Below are 17,228 nucleotides of genomic sequence, written 5' to 3'. Positions count from 1 at the left end.
ATTTGTTCATCACAGAAACATTTCTCCCAAGTGCAGTTTTAACAGGTCCTACAGACAGATACATGAAAGATAAATCTGTTTGCTATGGTTAATCAAAAAATGACAGTTTCTTAGTTTTATAAAGTTTGATTAAAGAAGAAACAAAATGATACCCTAGTGAGGCTGAATTATGGGTAGTTTTATTCAAAGACTCCTACTACTACTTTTGTTTAAGATTTGAGAGAGAGTGTGAGCCTGGGGGTGGGAGCACAAAGAGGGGCAAAAGGAGAGAGAGAGAATCTCTAGCCGATTCCTTGCTGAGGAGGGAGCCTGCCACAGGACCCTGAGATCATGACCTGAAATCAAGAGTCAGATGCTCAGGGCACCTGGGTGGCTCAGGTGGTTAAACATCTGCCTTCAGCTCAGGTCGTGATCTTGGAGTCCTGGGATCAAGCGCTGCATCGGGCTCCCAGCTCAGTGGGGAATCTGCTTCTCCCTCTGCTTCCTCCACAGTGCTCTCTCACTCACTCTCTTTCTCTCAAATAAATTCTAAAAAAAAAAAGTCAGATGCTCAGCCGAGTAAGCCAACAACCAGGCACCCTCTACCAGTACCTATTTTTGACCAGTTAAGCATGCTGAGAGGTGAACTAGTCAGATGAAAAGCTGAGAAGGAATCAGAAGGTATACAGGGGAATTAAGAACAGGATCATTTAAGTACAAAACAAAATGATTCATAATTGAATAATAATCCATTTCTTTTCCTGCTATTTTGGGTGGCTGTGAGCTGATTTAGTCTTTTCAAAAGTCATTTTCCTTTTCATCCTATTTCTCTTCATCCTATTATCTCTGCATAAGTTATAGGTACCTTTTCCCACACTTCAGCTTCACAAAACTGTTCTTGAACTTCCATCTGTACTGGTAAAACCAACTTAGTTTTTATACCTAGTGTTCTGTTTGGTATCTTTATTTATTTTGATAAGTATCTTTAAATGTTAATTGTTTTGAATTATAGTAATTTATTCTAATACATAGCCCATAATAATTTTATCACTCACCTTCTATCCTATCTACTTACATACCTTCCCATCTGACTGCTTACCCATTTTTGCCCTAAATGATATCGTAGTATGTTGACTGAAGGGTCAAGGGAAGCCACGGGAGATTATAAAGGCCACAAGTATCAGGAATTTTTAAAAACTGAGTTATGTAATGTATGCAGATTTGCTTTTCATTTAGGAAAAAAACTATAATATCTGGCATATATATATATACATGTATATATAATTCCGTATCATCCATATTTTGGGTTTTCATTTATTGAAACATATGCTTTGTATATTATTTGCAGAGCCAGATGACTTCAGTGATACACATTCCTTACTATTACAATATTAATAATGGAAACAATAGAAGTTCTGTAGCATTACTTCATAAATAAGAATCCTTTCCAAATAAGGAGGAGGGAAATTGGGTGTTATTCATTTCCTTCTTTTATTTCTTCATTATCATGATTGACTATCCTTTGCGAGGTCCCTATCTGTTTTGGCAACAAATTTCATTAGGTTTCAGAATTACTTAGTCTTCCTTTTTTTTTTTTTTTTAAGATTTTATTTATTTGACAGAGTGAGAGAGATCACAAGTAGGCAGAGAGGCAGGCAGGTGAGGGGGTGTGGCAAGCAGGTCCCCGCTGAGCAGAGACCCGATGCGGGGCTTGATCCCAGGCAAGGGCAGAGGCTTAACCCACAGAGCCACCCAGGTGCCCCTAGTCTTCCTTTTTTGAGACAGGCTTCAGTGGTGTATTTTGAATTATATAGGTAAGCTTTAAAACTGAAAAAACTTTCATTACTACATAAGTGAGTCTACTTGGGAAAAATTAAAAGCAAACATTTGTGAAAACTTCACATTTTTATTTTTATCCTTATAACTACTTTTTTTTGATTCTTAAGTTACTTTTTCTAGACACTGAAGATAAATCTTAAAATGATTTTCTTTGTAGTATTTTTTAAATATCTAGTAAACTTATTATAAGAGAAAATTTATTTCCACAGCTTCTACACTCCTACATGCTTCTAAAATTATTACAGTTCAGATTTGTAGAATTATGCTGAATAGAATGCACAACGGATTTTCTGTAACCTAATTTTGCCACAATTTTATTGCCTTATAAGTTTTAGGATTATGGGCCATATATTAAATTATTGTCATTAAAAACAACTAAGCTCTTAGGTTGCCTGGGTGCCTCCATCAGTCAAGCCTCCAACTCTTGGTTTTGGCTCAGGTCATAATCTAAGGGTCATGAGATCAAACCTCTCACTGGGCTCCATTCTCAGCACAGAGTCTCACTGAAATTCTCTCTCCCTCTCCTTCTGCTCCCTTCCCCGCTTGCCTACTCTCTCTTGCTCTCTTCTCTAAAATAAATAAACAAAATCTTTAAAAAACAAAAACAAGGGGCACCTGGGTGGATCAGTCAATTAAGCATCTGTCTTCAGCTCAGGTCATGATCTCAAAGTCCTAGGATTGAACCCTGAGTTCGGCTCCCTGCTGCTCAGGGGGCAGTCTGCTTCTCCCTCTGCCTGCTGATTCGCCCTTCCCCACTCATGCTTGCTCTCTCTTTCTCAAATAAATAAAATACTTATTTAGTAGCCATATCTGAATATTTAAAATGTGAATTAAAAATTTTTTTAATTGGGGCACCTGGGTGGCTCAGCGGGTTAAAGCCTCTGCCTTCGGCTCAGGTCATGATCCCAGGGTCCTGGGATCGAGCCCCGCATCGGGCTCTCTGCTCAGCAGGGAGCCTGCTTCCCTTCCTCTCTCTGCCTACCTGTGATCTCTGTCTGTCAAATAAATAAATAAAAATCTTAAAAAAAAAAAAATTTTTTTTTAATTAAAAATTCAGTTTCTCCAAGATGGGACTGGGGAGGGAGATAAACCATTAGAGACTCTTAATCTCAGGAAACAAACTGAGGGTTGTTGGGGGGTGGAGGGCAGGGAGAGGGTGGCTGGGTTATGGACATTACAGAGGGGTATTTGCTATGGTGAGTGCTATGAATTGTGTAAGACTGATTCCAGACTTGTACCCCTGAAGCAAAAAATACATTATATGTTAATTAAATAAATAGATAAATTCATATCGTGAAAAAAAATTCAGTTTCTCATTGGCATTGAATGTGGCCATTTTAGATCTTTGTAACTTCACATACATTCCTAATGAGAATCACCTGGGTATTTGTTCTTTTATGCATATAAATGCAAATTTCTGGGTTTAACCCTAAATCTACTCAGTCTCCAAGTAAAGCACAGAAATCTACATTTTTAACTAACACAGTGAAGTTTGAGAACCTCTATATAATTATGAATAAAATCTATTTTATGAGATGTTTGTATACAAGGTAAAAAAATATTAACTATTTAAAACTGAATAATTAAAAGTTGATTACAAAATAGGTTTTCAAGTGGTCCACTTCTAGTTAAGGATAATTGGGTTCCTAATTTTCCCTTTTATTACCTAAGATATTTTCCTTTGTAAAGAGTACCTGGTAACTTAATAATACTACTGAATTTTCTCTTTCCTCTTCTGTCTCCTCCTTCTCTCTCTTCATCCCCAATTCTCTCTCCTTCTTTCCCTCTCCCCTACCTCCAGCGCCTCCCCTCCCATTTTCCTTTCTTCCTAATAAAATTAAGACTTTATGACACTCTTCCTTTAAGTATATAGGAGGAAATACTCTTGGAATAAAAGCTTAAAATATGGATGACAGAATAACCCTAAGCTGTTTTAGGTAAGATCTCTGTCTACATTGATCACCAGAAAGTTCATAACAAATTTGTGTTAGAAATATTTCCATCAGGGCGCCTGGGTAGCTCAATCAGTTAAGCGTCTGCCTTTGGCTCAGGTCGTGATGTCAGGGTCCTGGGATCAAGACCCACATTGAGCTCCCTGTTCAGCAGGGAGTCTGATTCTCCTTCTCCCTCTGTAATCTCTCTTGCTTTCTCTCTCTCTCAAATAAATAATATCTTTTAAAAAAAGGTGGGGGGGCGCTGGGGTGGCTCAGTCAGTTAAGCAGCTGTCTTTGGCTCAGGTCATGATCCCAGGATCCTGGGATCAAGCCCTGCATTGGACTCCTTGCTCAGGGAGAAGCCTGCTTCTCCCTCCTCTGTCTGCTGCTCCCCCTACTTGTGCTTTCTCTGTCAAATAAATAAATAAAATCTTAAAAAAAAAAAAAAAGAAAAAGAAAAAATGTTTCCATCAAGAGGGAAGGAAAGGAATCCTCTAAAACTAGATCTATGACAAGGATATCAATTGAAAGGTCATGAGTTGAAGGAATATATAATGTAGTCATAAATAGGGACGGTTTTTACAGGAAAAGAAATGTCTCATCATATGGATTATTCTCAAATAATTTTCTCATGAATGAAACTTGTAAGTTACAGATCTCAAAATTAGGAGCTGTCCAAATGGTGTATTAATGAGTACACTGTCCAAAGTACATTTTTGTTTTTATTGGTATTCACATAAAATAACCAGATGTAATGAATATATTAAACAGGAAACTATCTTGAAAGGCAAGATCAGATTTTGTTTCTCTAACTCTTAACATGGGTTTAATAATAGTAGGCAATCAAGAAATGTTGAGCCAAAAAACTAATTCTTTCATTAATTCTTCTGAATAGACTGGATTATGGACAGAACTTGGAAAGATTGAGAATAATTTCTTAAAGCCACTCCATACAGGACTTAATATGTCAAAAGCACATTATGAAGCAGAAATTAAAAACAGCCAAGAAAATAGCCAAGGTTGGTAATGTGCAATTTTATTTTTGGTTAGGTCTAGAAATTAGTCAACTTTTAGAACTGTCAGTTATATTCAAAATAAAGAACTTTTTCATCTCATACTTCTTTATTTTCTAATGAACAAGGAAACATGACAGCTAAGTTATTTTATTTATAATTAAAATTATTTTTAGCAGATCTGTAAGCCAGTTAACACTGAAATTAGGTTAACAAAGATTTAAACCAAATTGAAGCATATTCTGGTTTAAAACCAGATTAAAATCAAATTCTGATTAAGAATATAATTATACTACAAGTATTTCTGTTTGGATATTACACTAACTTGGGTATGGCTCTCTCCATCCTCACCCTCAAGTAAATCGGTGCAAATTATGAAAAAGAATCTTAGATCCAGAATTACTTTTTTAAATCAGCAAACAATTCTATAATAATCTTTTGCTCTTTTCTGTATAGCTAGGGGGTATTTCTTAAAGGCATTACTAGAAATTTTTTTTTTTTTTACTGTAATGGGTATAATAATGAAAGTAGCTTATAAATTCATTATTGAAATCTGGGAGTTGTTTTTAATGGTTAAATGTGACACCTGAATTTCTTTTTCTTCTCTTACAGAAGTCCAAAAGTCTAAAGATCTTTGTTCTGTAACTGTAGGTGGAGAAGAGATCCCTAATATGCCTCCTGAAATGCAGCTTAAGGTAGATCTGAAATTTTCCTAAGCTATATCCAGCTGAAGACTTTTGTTTTTTTTTTTGCTCTAACAGCAACATTAATATAATACTAATTTCCCTTGGCACTGCAGGTCCTACATTCAGCTCTTTTCACATTTGATTTGATTGAAAGTGTTCTGGCTCGAGTAGAAGAACTCATTGAAATAAAAACAAAGTCTACCCCTGAAGAAAATATTGGGATAAAGTGAAACCTCCATTTCCTAAATAAAAACTAGTAAAATACTTTATTTTCCATTATGATTATTTAATACCTTTATAAAGACTTTTCTGTAAAGTACTGCTAGAAAAATAAATGTAGCTTTTCTCATTTACTGGTTTCTGTGATGACACATTATGGATCAGTAGTAGTCTTTGGTTTTAAAAAGATAATTTACATGGTAAATAATGCCCATGTATGTATTCTGAATCCTACTTAGTTGAAAATCTAATACAAACTGATAATATTCTACTATAATCTCATAAAATATAGTTGTATTGCCTTCCTTCATATAGTTGTAGTGAGTTTATAAATACATTTTACACTTTATGTTCCAATTAGATGCTTTCTTATACTTCAGAATTCCTGGTGTCAAATAGGAATATCATACCATTGTAAAAGTGTACAGAGAGGTTTTCAATTAGGCCAGCTGGTTAACTTAATTTCCCCTTTTTTCCCTACCTCAGAAGTCTTATGGGGCACAGTCCCATCACCACCTGTCTAGCAGCAGTTATAATACGAACACATCTGCAAACATTAATTTTAGAAATACTGGCAGCCCTTGTGGAAAAGTTAAAAAGTGTACATGACTTTTCCTTTAGTCTAAGAGGCTAGTTAGAAAATGCTGTGTTTTTATTTTGTAGTAAATATTTTCCTTCCAACTTAACTTGTATCACCAAGAAACTGCATCTGAGTTTTATAATATGTGTATGTGCCAATTTTTTCTAAACATTATTAAAGGAATTACTCAGCAAAACTGAAAATCATTTTTAATCATATATATATTTTATTCTTTCAAATTAAAAAAATCTTTAAATATATATTTGAACATTTTAATTTAACTGGTCTAATTATTTTAACATTCTTCCAAAAGAACTTTTGTAATTGCTATTCTAATTTGGGTTACATGAATCACTACTCAGTTTTAACTTCTGAAGTGTTTTCCAAACAGGACTTTGCTCAATGATGTAAGCCTCAGTTGTTATCATTCTATAGCAAATGCTATCTGTGTATGGTTTGGAGGCATTCTGTAAGAAGTTATAAACATGCAACATTATTTACAGAAATAAGTACTTTTTATATTAGGATCATTTTATAATAAGGGTCATATAAAAAACTTTCACTTACTCAACAAGTATCTAATCATCTTCTTTGTGCTAAATACTATGTGTGAGTTAATTATGAGTAATAGAAAAATGCTTGGTCTTTGTCTTTAAGGAATTTCAAACAAGCCAAAAGTAGAATACTTTAAGAACTGCTTTAATATGGAGATCTGTTCCAAGTATAAGAGTAAAAATCACCTAACTCTGCCTAGGGCACACTTCACAGGGGAGGACAAGCATGGAAAGAAAGTGGACAACTTGTGAAGATCATTCTATAAAATAGTATGTTGCACTTTGAAAGTTCTTGACTACAACCTGATCAATAATTATATTTTAGAATTTGAAGGAAGATTTAAGAAACCAGTAGGGCCAATGCAGTGTATATATGCCAAATGTTCTTTTGGCCTAATGTTAGTCATTCTTGGAGTGGCTACTGGAAGTGAATTGAGAAGAAAGGCTGAGTTCATGCTTCAAAGAGCTGCACTGCATGCTGAAAGAGCAACTTCTCTGAGGGGAAAAGAAGCAGAATAATAATTCTGCTCAAGAGGGTGTGCATTTTGAAGTCAGAAACCCTAAAATCTATGAGTGCTATATTTGCATCATTTTCCTAGTGACTCACCTTAGCCATAGTGCACATAAGATTAATAGCATTTACTGTGTTGTGTACTGGAAGTATCCGTAAGTTACTACCCAGGAATCTGAAAAATAATTCATAAATTAAATAGATCATATAACTTACACAGACATCTGTTAAGCAGAAAGGAGACAGAAACCTTACTGTCTGTCATGCCCTGCCCTATTCCACAGAGGATATGATACGGCTTCATACCCAGAATTTAAGAGACTAAATAGTGTTCACTTTTGTTTTGGTGTTGTAGGAAAATCTCAGAAATCAGCATGAACTCAAACTTATCACCCTGATTCCTGGAATAGACATTAAACCTGAATTTATTAAATATGACAAGTTAACATTATAGTGTCTATCTTTTAGCAAAACAACTCACCTACTTGAAAAGGATTAAGAACTAAAGTAAATACATGTGATTTAAGAAAAGTCTATAGTACTATTCTTCCGTACCTCTGCTGAATCCTGAACATCAGTTTCCATTCCTCAGGCCCATGGAGGGCAGCAGACAGAACCAAAAAACTCTTTTGGTGAATATTAATAAACTTCTCAATTTTGGCTAGAAATATTTCTTCAGCTGATATAAAGCATTCTTTAGCATCCATCAATAAAAATGCAAGCCCTAGGGAAGGTGAGCATAATATAAAACATCACTTTGTTGTAATAAGCAAATTTTTTTGTAAACTCTGTAGAATCAACAAAAGTGGCTATAATACAGCTCTAAATGTCAGGACCCAAATGTAAGGAACAGAATTTGTTATAACAAAATTCTTATACTACAAAATGATTTAGGTAATTCTTTGAAATGCTTTATATAAAAGTATGACATGCTAGAGGAAACAACTTTGGTCAGTAACAATTTTCAAATTAAGGCACTTAACAATGAAAGTAATGCCTAATTTTGTTAAAAGTTTTTTTTTGTGTGTATGTTATAATGACTTTTTTAAAAACTGGAAATCAAAATCTTAAACCTTCAACTATTTCTTAGAGAAACCTTTGTAGAGAACATTATTATTAAATTAAAACACTCTGTAAGCAGATAATCTCGGATTTTTTTTTAAGATTTATCTGTCAGAGAGAGTATAAGCAGGTGGAAAGGCAGGGAGCAGCAGACTCTCTGCTGAGCCAAGGAACCCGATTCGAGACTCAATCCCAGGACCCTGGGATCCTGACCCGAGCCAAAAGCAGATGTTTAACCAAGCTTAACCAACTGAGCAACCCAGGCATCCCATAATCTAGGATTTCTGAAATAGTATCAGGCCTGTAAGAAAAGTCCTGAAGGAAAATTTGATCTAATTATAGCTCTTTAAAGGAGAAGGCAACCTGAGTAAAGTGATTATATTATTATATGCTAATTGAATGAACCTGGGCAGTTTATATAAACCTTCCTGAACCTAAGTTCTCCCATCTATAAGAATGTAATAATAATTCTTTCATAGGTTTATTGAGAAGATTAAATAAGATACTATATATAAGTGGACAAGGGACACAGGAGTTATTCAAAAACATTTCACTTCTCCCTAGAGGGCTCTCTATTCAACCAGGAAGGATGAGTTTGAAGTTGGATCACTTTAAGCCTATAGTTTTATTTCTAGAAGATTTTGAAATCTGCCTGTCTTCCAAAGTTTCTGCTAAAGTTACCATTCTATCTGCAACCCTCCTGGTAAAATACTTTATTTCCACTTCTTTTATCACTTTAGTCATTTCCCTACCACAAACCTGTGCTCTGTGCTGCTCCCTTCCCATCACCCTAGCCTTCTCATATCCTAATCTAATTCCTTCCTGTATTTTACCCATGGCCCTGTATTTTACGATTTTATGATTTGAGGAATTTCTATTTGTCTCTATTTTTTTTTGTATTTGTTTCTATTATATTCAGCAAACTCTTGTACAAAATCCTGAAAAAACGTTCTCCTATATTATTTTTATATATAGCTTTCGACCAATGTTGTGATGTTGGCTTCATTGTTAATACTGGTAACACTTTAAGTACTGACTGTTGGAGAGATGGCTTTGTTCTACTTGCATCTTAGTTCCAAAGTATGTTGTTTTTGCTGTCCTCTGCCAGATTCCACTGGTTCAGCTTTAGTTTTCCATTTGTTTAAAGAGGGAACGGGAGGGGGAGAGAGAGAGAGGGAGTCTTAAGCAGGCTCCATGCCTAGCACAGAGCCCAAGACAGTGCTTGATCTCACAACCCTGAGATCATGACCTGAAGCAAAAGCAAGAGTTGGATGCTTAACTGACTGAGCCACCCAGGTGCCCCCAATTATAATCTAAACAGGAATGTATGTTGTGGTTGGCCACATGGACTACTTTTGCAGTAGTAATGGAGTATTATACATTTACTTCTCCCAAAATATAATACCTTAAACTTACTACCTGGTTATTGAACTACAACTATTAGAATTTATACTCACGTATTTTATAAGAGGCTTAAATCAAGATAGTTAACAAAAACACCATACCAGAAAGAGAAAAGATAATTGATCCATTTTCCACTGAATCTGAGTACCGAATCTTGTGGCTTCGATTTTCTAGGGCAGTTGCAACTTCGTAACGCTAAAAAAAATTTTTTTTAGAAACACAAACTTAAGACATGCTTAGAATGAATGATTTTATATTAAAGCTAATGAAAAAATTAAGTTTAATAGCTTTTTTTATAACCACTTAAATATTTGTTCATCAAAGGAGACAGTAAATTGGCTCTCTGGTGAAAAAAACACTTGAAGAAAAATAATTTGGTTCTACTGAAACACTGTGTCTGGAAATGAACTGTGCGAATCCAAGGACAATATTAAAGAACTATAAGAGAGTAAATGTAAACTTTGTTAAAAAACAACTTGGAGACAGATTCTGACATGCATTAATGTAAATTGGAAGGTGGGTGGTGGTGAGTTTCTTAGATGGTTCACAATACCATTAAGTGCCAGACATATAGAATAACACAAGGAGACAACCAATTCATTTCTGTACATTACAGTTACTTTTATACTTTTTTTTAATTTTAAGATTTTATTAGATTTTTTTTGTCAGAGAGCACAAGCAGGGGGTGTGGCTAACTCTCCACTGAGCAAGGAGCCCGAAGCAGGATGGGATCATGACCTGAGCTGAAGGCAGACACTTAACTGAGCAACCCAGGTGTCCCTAATTTTATACTTTTTAAAAATATGTATTTATTTTAGAGACAGAACACATGGGGTGGGGAGGGAGGTGGCCAGAGGGAGAGGGAGAGAATCTCGAACAGACTCCCTGGTAGCACAGAATCTGACATGGGCTCCATCTCACAACCCTGAGATCATGACCTGAGCTGAAACCAAGAGATGCCTAACTGACTGAGCCACCCTAAGCCTTAGACAAGACAGAAAACATTTATAAACACAGCAACAAGGCTTATATTTTAAATGCCATTTTAAAAATCATCTCATTTCTGGGTGCCTGGCTGGCTCAGTTGGTTAAGTGACTGCTTTCAGCTCAAGTCATGATCCTGGGGTCCTGGGATCGAGTTCTGCATTGGGCTCCCTGTTCAGCCGGGAGCCTGCTTCTCCCTCTCCCTCTCCCTCTGCCCCTCCCCCTGCTTGTACTCACCATCTTGCTCTCTGTCAAATAAACAAAATCTTAAAAAAAATCATCTCATTTCCTATTCTACTCCATCTGAGTAATTACTCAGATCATTTTTTCCAAACCACTAAGATATACGTGGTTAATAGTGTTTCCTGATTGGTTATAACTCAAGCTTGCTGTTCTCCCGAGTAGACAAAAATCCCTTAGGTACATTAATTGTATATTCTGCTTTAGAACATGTGTATTACAGGCTGGAATTTTAAGTATACAGGCTGGAATTATGTATGAGATATATGCTTCCTTTATATCCTAAGGAGAGCATTTTGTGCCAAACAGATCCTGACCTAGAGTACAACTATGGATCTTCCCATGAGTTTTCTTCTGCTGTTTTAAAATTATACATTGATTCCAGCAATGGCAGACTATGTAATTTAGGCCAAACCTCCTGCTGAGGCAACTAGAAAAGCTGGACAATTTTTAAAATCTGCTTGAATGCATCAGAGAGCTATCAGTATAGTGAAAAGTTCTAAGGTCAAAATCTACACAGAAATTCAGAGATATGAGACCAGCATTTAGGCCACCTTTTCCCTAAGGATATCTGCCAATACAGAAGGAGATGAGAGGCTTAACACAGCTTCTGACAAAAGTAGAACAGCTCTCACAGGGACTACAGCCTAGCTTCAAAGCATTTCAACCCTTGAAATTGTCTTTAGGTAATACTGTATTACTAGTGCTCCCAAGCACCTTGCAGAAGCACTCCCTAGAGTAACCTTTCTCAATCAGGTTTCCTCATATGAACTACAAAGAAAATTATTTGAGTGACTGTTTTTTCAATTCTCACATAACTAGTACCATTCTAGTTGTAGTTCATTTATTATATACAACAGCTGCTTTAGGGCTTAGATTGCCAGATTTAGCAAATAAAAATAAAACCCAGTTGAATCTGAGTTTCAGATAACATTTTTTTTAGTATAAGGATTTTCCATGCAATATTTGAGAGGTACTTCCTCTAATTTCATTGTTTACCTAAAACCCAAATGTTGTAACAAAAGGTTCTGTATTTTATGGGGCAACCCTTAGGGCTTTGGGGATTTAATTGTCCTGTAAAATTAAGACTTCTTAGAGGAACAGAACACTATTCTAGGCCTCAAATTATTTCTACAATTTTCAAATACAAATTCCAACACACAACCAAAAATAATCAGACATACCAAGAGACAAAATTACTTGAAAGAGAACTATGAGAAAATAGGCAATAGAAACAGGCTCACAGGGGATGTTACATATAGTGAAGTTACATCAGATACATGCCTTAAAATAGTGATATTTACTATGTTCAAGGAGATGAAAGACAAGATTGAGAATTTTGGCAAAAACCCCCACAAAGTATAAAAGGATATAACAGATGTCAAAGAGTCAGGAAAGCTTCATAAAATATGAGTGAAACTTTAAAGTGGAAAGGAGTTTATTAAGCAGACAAGTGAAGGAAGAAGGCAAATGTGAGAAGACCATGGACAGAAAGAGTATAGGCAGAGGCATTCAGACCCAAAAGTATGATTCTTATAAGTGTGTAAGGTGTACACAAGTCAGTTAATTTGGAGATGGTATTAGGTATAACTGCTGGCATATCCTAAGGACCCATGTATGCCATATTAATGAATTTCAAACATATTCTATCAGTAGCTACACCTGTGTTGAGTATATAGTAATGTAAAGGCTTGTCAAATCATTATGCTGTACAACTGAAAACTAATGTAATATTGTATGTCAACTATACTACAATTAAAAAATAGTAATAAATTTTTTGGGGCGCCTGGGTGGCTCAGTGGGTTTAAAGCCTCTACCTTCGGCTCAGGTCATGATCTCAGGGTCCTAAGATCGAGCCCTGTGTCAGGCTCTCTGCTCAGCAGAGAGCCTGTCCTCCTCTCTCTCTGCCTACTTGTGGTCTCTGTCTATCAAATAAATAAATCTTTTAAAAAATAGTAATAAATTTTTAAAAAATCATACTCTGGGGTGCCAACTAAAAGAATTATGATAAAAATAATAAAAGAAAAAAAGATAAAAATAGAAATACTGAATTAAGAAAAAAACAGCCAAGGAGCACCTGGGTGGCTCAGTCGTTAAGCATCTGCTTTCAGCTCAAGTCATGATACCTGGGTCCCGGGACCAAGCCCCACATTGGTCTTCCTGCTTGACAGGAAGCCTGCTTCTCCCTCTCCCACTCCCCCTGCTTGTGTTCCCTCTCTCGCTGTGTCTCTCTCTATCAAATAAATAAAATCTAAAAAAAAAAAAAAAACCCAGCCAAATTCAAGAGTTAATTTTTCAAAATAACCAGGAGCTAAGACCAGATTTTCCAAAGCATGTTTCATGGAATATTAGTCCCATGAAATATTAAAAGATGTTCCTTGTATTCAAATAATATTGGGAAACACTGAATATTATTTTGTCTCCTTTTGAGGATTTACCATGCATTTAGGCAAATAAAAGGCTGTTAAGAGTAGTACAGTAAAAAAAAAAAAAAAAAACTTGTAAAAATTTGTTCATACAAGCATTCCAAATATAATCTAATACTTCCTTCTACAGATTTAACACCAATTAATATTGTGTAAAACTAGTTTCTGTCTACCAAATATACTCATAAGAAAGGAAATATAAACAAAAACAGAAATGGGAAAGGGTACTCAATCTGATAGAAAATTTAAAAGAATGTCAGTATGAAAATTTTAATTGCAAAGCAAGATGGTTAAACATAATAAACGAATTATGAAGTAGTTGTTCTTGGCAAATCAGCGTGGATTGCTGGCTCCATCTCTCAGTATCAGTCTCAAAAACTTTAGAATTAAGAGAAAAACAGGAATTCCAGAAACCTAACTGTTAGGGTCCGTGATCAAAGGAACGAGACTGATATACAGCGAAAATCAAACAAAGCTTTATTTCACGCCAAGCATCAAAAATCAAACTGACCGGTCAGGGCCGTCTCTTACAAAAAGATGACGATGATGATTCCGACAAGGTCACTCCCAAGAAGGCCGATCCGGACGAGGCTGCTCCGCAGATGAGGCCGCTCCCCGGTTGGAGCCGCTCCCAAGAAGAGGCCACTCCCAAGAAGGCCGCTGCTGGTGAGGTCGCTCCCCAGGCAGGGCCACTCCCAAGAAGAGGCGATGACGACAGCGACAATGACAGGGAGGACAACGCCGATGACACAGATTCTGCTCCCCATGACGCCACTCTGACAAGGCTGCTCTGGCGAGGCTGCTCTCCACACAAGGCTGCTCCGGTGAGGCCGCTCTGGAGGAAGCCTCTTCCCTGACGATGCTGCTTCCGCAGGGCCATTCACCAAGCAGGCCTCTTCCCAGACGAAGCCGCTCCCTGGAATGACACAGCTCCAGCGAGGCAGTGGCTCAGGGTTCCCGGCGAGGTTGCTGACGTCTAAGCCGTTCCCCCGGCGCCACTGCTGAGGGTCGCAGTGTGTGGGCAGGGCCGCTAGCATCGGGGCCACTGGCGTCTCGGTGCCGCAGGCATCTCAGGGCCGCAGGCGTCGGGGCACTGGTGGTGCGGGACCGCTGGCGGCACGGGACCGCTGGCGGCGTGGGACCGCTGGCATCTCGGGGCCGCTGGCGTCGGGACCGCAGGCATCTGGACCCCAGGCATCTGGACTGCTGGCAGCTTGGGACCGCCGGCGTCGGGACTGCTGATGGCTCAGGGCCGCAGGCGTCTTGGCTGCTGGTGGCTCCGCTGCTGCCTGCGGCGCCCCTGCTGAAGCCGCGGTGTGGGCAGGGCTGCTGGCGTCGGGGCGCCGGTGGCTCGGGACTGCTGGCGGCTGGGTCTGCAGGCGGCTCAGCTGCTGGTGGCTCTGCTGCTCCCCGTGGCGCCGCTGCCGAAACCGCGGTGTGGGCGGGTCTGCTGGCATCGGGGCGCCGGAGGCTGGGGACCGCTGGCGGCTGGGGACCGCTGGCGGCTCGGGTCCGCTGGCATGCTGGGACCACTGGAGTCGGGACTGCTGGCGGCTAGGGGCCACCGGTGGCGCGGGGCTGCCGGCGGCACTTATAGCTCTTACAAGAGCTGTTACAGCTCTTCTTTTTCTCCCGCCGACTCTTCTCTCTGCTGCTCCCGCCGACTCTTCTGCTGCTCCTGACTATTCTGCTGCTGCTGCTCCCCCGACTCTTCTCCTGCTTCTTCTTCTTCTTCTTCTGACAGCTCTCCTTCTTCTCTTCTTCTTCTTCTGACAGCTCTCCTTCTCTCCTTCTTCTTCTGACAGCTCTCCTTCTTCTCTTCTTCGCCAGCCTTGCAGACCAACCTTTATGGGGGTGATTGAGCCCTGCCCCTACACAGGTAGCCAACTGAATCCTAATTCACCCAGTGGATATACCCACGCCACACTGATTGGACGTCTCCACCCGGCCTGCCCCGCCCCTACTTCCGGGGTCCACAAGCCAGTTCCTCTGGGAGGGGCAGGCCCTTACACTAACAAAAAGAAGCAAGAAAAAAAGCCAATGAGACTTAAGGCTGTCTTAAACTGGTTTGTGTTATGGAGCTAGATGGCGAAAGCCAATAGGGCAAAGTGCAGCTTGAGGTAGCAGTGGGAGGATAGAATGGATTTAAAAAATCTTATTTTTAGTCTTATTCTTGCCTCTCTCATATTTACTGTGGAATAATCATTTCTTTCCCCTTCCCTCTAGATATGAACTAGTGTCCATAGATAAAATACTAAGGCAATGGAGAAATCCTATTGGCTGAGGAGCTAAAAATGGTTGTGGACTGACCAACTGCCTTCAGGCATTCAACTTCCTATCCCTTCCCCATCCCAACTGTATGGAGACAGCCTCCCCCTAATGCCACTAAGGTACACATATCAGTTTCTGTGGTTTATTTCTTCAAAACTTTAATGTGCATTTTACTATTTCTCGAATCCTTTAATATCTCTATTAGAACAGACTTATAGAGAAAAAAAGAACTATAAAAAATTTCCAGCCTTCAAATATTTAGAGAAGTAGGATGTTGAAAATGGATGCAGTAAAGTTTATTTTTATCCATTCTGATACCCTGTGTCTTTTGATTGGGGCATTTAGCCCATTAACATTCAGGGTAAGTATTGAGAGATATGAATTTAGTGCCATTGTATTGCCTGTAAGGTGACCGTTACTGTATATTGTCTCTGTTCCTTTCTGATCTACTACTTTTAGGGTCTCTCTTTGCTTAGAGGACCCCTTTCAATATTTCCTGTAGAGCTGGTTTGGTATTTGCAAATTCTTTCAGTTTTTGTTTGTCCTGGAAGCTTTTAATCTCTCCTTCTATTTTCAATGATAGCCTAGCTGGATATAGTATTCTTGGCTGCATGTTTTTCTCGTTTAGTGCTCTGAATATATCATGCCAGCTCTTTCTGGCCTGCCAGGTCTCTGTGGATAAGTCTGCTGCCAATCTAATATTTTTACCATTGTACGTTACAGACTTCTTTTCCCGGGCTGCTTCAGGATCTTCTCTTTGTCACTAAGACTTGTAAATTTTACTATTAGGTGATGGGGTGTGGACCTATTCTTATTGATTTTGAGGGGGGTTCTCTGAACCTCCTGGATTTTGATGCTTGTTCCCTTTGCCATATTGGGGAAATTCTCTCCAATAATTCTCTCCAATATACCTTCTGCTCCCCTGTTTCCTCTTCTTCTGGAATCCCAATTATTCTAATGTTGTTTCGTCTTATGGTGTCACTTATCTCTCAAATTCTCCCCTTGTGGTCCAGTAGCTGTTTGTCCCTCTTTTGCTCAGCTTCTTTATTCTCTGTCATTTGGTCTTCTATATCGCTAATTCTTTCTTCTGCCTCATTTATCCTAGCAGTCAGAGTCTCCGTTTTTGATTGCACCTCATTAATAGCTTTTTTGATTTCAACTTGGTTAGATTTTAGTTCTTTTATTTCTCCAGAAAGGGCTTTTATATCTCCCGAGAGGGTTTCTCTAATATCTTCCATGCCTTTTTCGAGCCCGGCTAGAACCTTGAGAATCGTCATTCTGAACTCTAGATCTGACATATTACCAATGTCTGTATTGATTAGGTCCCTAGCCTTTGGTACTGCCTCTTGTTCTTTTTTTTGTGGTGAATTTTTCTGCCTTGTCATTTTGTCCAGATAAGTGTATATGAAGGAACAAGTAAAATACTAAAAGGGTGGCAACAACCCCAGGAAAATATGCTTTAGCCAAATCAGAAGAGATCCCAAATCGTGAGGGGGGAGAAAGGGGATAAAAAGAGGTTCAGAAAG

General features: G+C 38.4%; 2 protein-coding genes across 3 annotated transcripts in view; one reads left to right on the top strand and one right to left on the bottom strand.

The window, feature by feature from the left end:
• The window catches only part of LOC111143333 (glomulin, FKBP associated protein), a 35,790-nt gene extending 30,029 nt beyond the window's left edge, over positions 1–5,761 (top strand). Inside the window, exons 17-19 of one of the 2 annotated variants that reach the window (XM_022497005.1) lie at positions 4,648–4,771; positions 5,378–5,460; positions 5,565–5,761. In XM_022497005.1, the coding sequence (XP_022352713.1) occupies positions 4,648–4,771; positions 5,378–5,460; positions 5,565–5,681 (324 nt within the window). In that variant the 3' untranslated portion in view covers positions 5,682–5,761. The remainder of the gene's footprint in view (positions 1–4,647; positions 4,772–5,377; positions 5,461–5,564) is intronic. The other variant, XM_022497007.1, reaches the window with a different exon arrangement.
• Positions 5,762–6,582: 821 nt separating this feature from the next.
• The window catches only part of LOC111143726 (chromosome unknown C1orf146 homolog), a 12,030-nt gene continuing 1,384 nt past the window's right edge, over positions 6,583–17,228 (bottom strand). The window contains exons 2-5 of the mRNA XM_022497554.1: positions 9,883–9,976; positions 7,871–8,039; positions 7,412–7,490; positions 6,583–6,717 (exon numbers count right to left, since the gene is read on the bottom strand). Coding sequence (XP_022353262.1) covers positions 6,583–6,717; positions 7,412–7,490; positions 7,871–8,039; positions 9,883–9,976 — 477 coding nt within the window. The remainder of the gene's footprint in view (positions 6,718–7,411; positions 7,491–7,870; positions 8,040–9,882; positions 9,977–17,228) is intronic.

Source organism: Enhydra lutris, unplaced genomic scaffold (assembly GCF_002288905.1).
Source record: "Enhydra lutris kenyoni isolate GAN:26980312 unplaced genomic scaffold, ASM228890v2 scaffoldscaffold9, whole genome shotgun sequence".
NCBI classification, from domain to species: domain Eukaryota; kingdom Metazoa; phylum Chordata; class Mammalia; order Carnivora; family Mustelidae; genus Enhydra; species Enhydra lutris.
This window is presented reverse-complemented; position numbering and strand designations above follow the sequence as displayed.